The following is a 2,508-nucleotide window of genomic DNA, read 5'->3' on the forward strand; positions in this document are numbered from 1 at the left end:
CTGTTCGGGCGCCAATTACGAAATTCAACGGAGATAAAGTGAAAAAAAACTTTATTGGTAAACAAATAGTACAATGAACATTACGACATGCTACAACTATTACTGGTACTGATCTTACAAGCTTGGGATTGATGGGGGTATATATAGGAGCTGTGGAGGGAGGTGGCTCGGAGTTGTAGAGTCAGCAGGAATTGCTACCATAACTCTATGAAAACGGAATATTGAAACATAAAGATGATATTCTTGAAAAGATCCATGAACCATAATTTCGCAACTGATATCAATAAATTATTGAATTCAAACAGTAGCCCTAAAGCCGATCACTTTGCAGTTTTAACCTACTTAAACCAGAAACATATTTAACATTTAGTCTCATATAGTCGGGACGAAATTTGACGATGTTCAAATATCTGAAAAGTCCTAACAGAGCACCCAAACTCAACGAACAGACAATACAAACCAAGAAACATCTCACATTCCTCGGCATTAAGCTAGAAACACATTTATCTTTCACTGCACACATACAGAACAGAATACAAATCAACATCATACCAAATTAAACACCTCATCAACACACCAGGGCTGTCACTCAGACTCAAATTACTCATATACAAAGTAATACTACGACCATCACTCCTACACGGCGCACCACTACTACACTATCTTTACCCAACAGCCCTGAAATCACTACAACAATACCAAAACAGTACACTACAGAAGATATGCCGAGGGACATCTTTGGAAAGACGTAACACGACGCACATTCATAACGAACTACAGCTAGAAACTATACAACAACACATCACACGGAGACACATTAAATTCATTGACAGTTTCCTTCAATCCAGTATTCCAGTCTATCACTCCATCCCCCCTTCCTGCGAGGTGGCAGGGCAGGAAAGGTTCCAAAAACCCTATTAACATCACCTCATAACTCCATCTTCCGATGCACCCCTTCCCCCACACTTTTTTTTCCACTTCTGACTTATTATTTTACCATTATCTATTGTCTTTATTAATTAATGTTTTTATTTTCTCTATCTTCTATGCGATACAACACGAGGATATTCCATAAGTAACAAATAAACATTACAGTTAACCTTAAAATACCAAAGGTAGTAAAAGGTAATACCCAACACGATTTATTCCTTTTTTCACAGTAAAGCACTCACTAATTCACTGTTTCTTTTCTGTTTTAGAGGGATCGGAAAAAAACAAAAAAACATTTAGTCGATATTAAAAAAAATTAAGGTGCATCAGCACTTTACTTTACAACTAAGAGTAGGAAATCCCCAAGCACAACAAACTACTCGTCAATACTTAGTCTGCCCCTTTTGTAAAAGCAACTTTATATTTGTATCGTAACAGTATGCAATAAGTTTCACCTTGTAAGTGGCATATCAACAGTGGCACGTAAGCAGTTTTCAAAGCTCAATTAATATTTGTCCATATATTTTGTTTTGAATTATTTAAAATAATTCTGATTATTATTAAGTTTAATGTAATGGAATAAAGCATATTACGTTAGTAGTTTTGTATTTTCCAGTCTGTATTATCATTTGTTTTTGTAATGGACCACTAGATTCATATTTTGTTACATAATTATTTGTTATGTTATAAAATTTGTACAATATTTTGTATTTCACAAATAAATATATATTCTATTCTAGTTTCCTAAGCACTCTCAAGATATAAATATTACAATTTATGGTGTCAGTTTATAATCCACAACAGCAGAACTTATATTATATTATATTATACGGTGTAATATGTAAGAACCTTCGGTTGTTACCGGCTGCTGGAAAGAGTCCTTCGTCTTTGGCGAAAGTAACCATAATTGGTACATCTGAACCCTTTGCTTGTTTGAGAAGGTTCATCGGCGAGTCTGGAAGGAAAGCGTTCGGTCCTGGAGGCTCGACAACCAAGCCGTAAGGAGAGAACGGGTTGTAAAACCACGCCTGAAAAAAGCAGTTATAATAATAAACTTTTTATATCTTCATAAATTTGTTAAATTCGAATAAGCTACAAACCAAGAAGTACTTGGATGTGTCCACTATATGGTCGGCGGGGCGACGCCTGAGGCACTTGATCATTGATAAGGAATCCTCAGCAGGACACCCCAGCTCCTTGGCCACGAAGAAGGATTTCTCTCTGACGTTTTCGGCAAAAGCCCACGGGTTCAATGGAGAACCGCTGGCACAAATCGCTCCCTTGAATAGCCCTGCAGAAGAATGCTAGTTGAAAAAACATATCTCATAAAAAATTACTGTTAGTTAAAATAAGTTAACTGTTTTTGAAATAGGTTAGTATTTTTAGAATAAACGTGTTTCTAAATTTAAAAATAACATTGTGTATTGTACACGTGTACCTGGATTCAGGTGGAATTCAGTTATGTTCTATCGTGCGCAATTCTGGAGGTATTATAATCCACAAATAGAATGCATTTACAGGTTGTTTACACAGAGACAAAACATGATAGTTCATAGGTTTACCGTTGCTGAGTGGAGA

At 36.0% G+C, this 2,508-nt stretch overlaps 1 protein-coding gene across 1 annotated transcript in view; it reads right to left on the bottom strand.

Moving 5' to 3' along the window:
* The window catches only part of LOC106678779 (esterase FE4), a 24,074-nt gene that overhangs the window by 9,517 nt on the left and 12,049 nt on the right, over positions 1-2,508 (bottom strand). Inside the window, exons 5-6 of the mRNA XM_014417524.3 lie at positions 2,031-2,221; positions 1,793-1,958 (exon numbers count right to left, since the gene is read on the bottom strand). Coding sequence (XP_014273010.1) covers positions 1,793-1,958; positions 2,031-2,221 — 357 coding nt within the window. The remainder of the gene's footprint in view (positions 1-1,792; positions 1,959-2,030; positions 2,222-2,508) is intronic.

This window comes from Halyomorpha halys, unplaced genomic scaffold (assembly GCF_000696795.3).
Source record: "Halyomorpha halys isolate HHAL.00 unplaced genomic scaffold, Hhal_1.1 Scaffold159.1, whole genome shotgun sequence".
In the NCBI taxonomy this organism is placed as follows: Eukaryota; Metazoa; Arthropoda; class Insecta; order Hemiptera; family Pentatomidae; genus Halyomorpha; species Halyomorpha halys.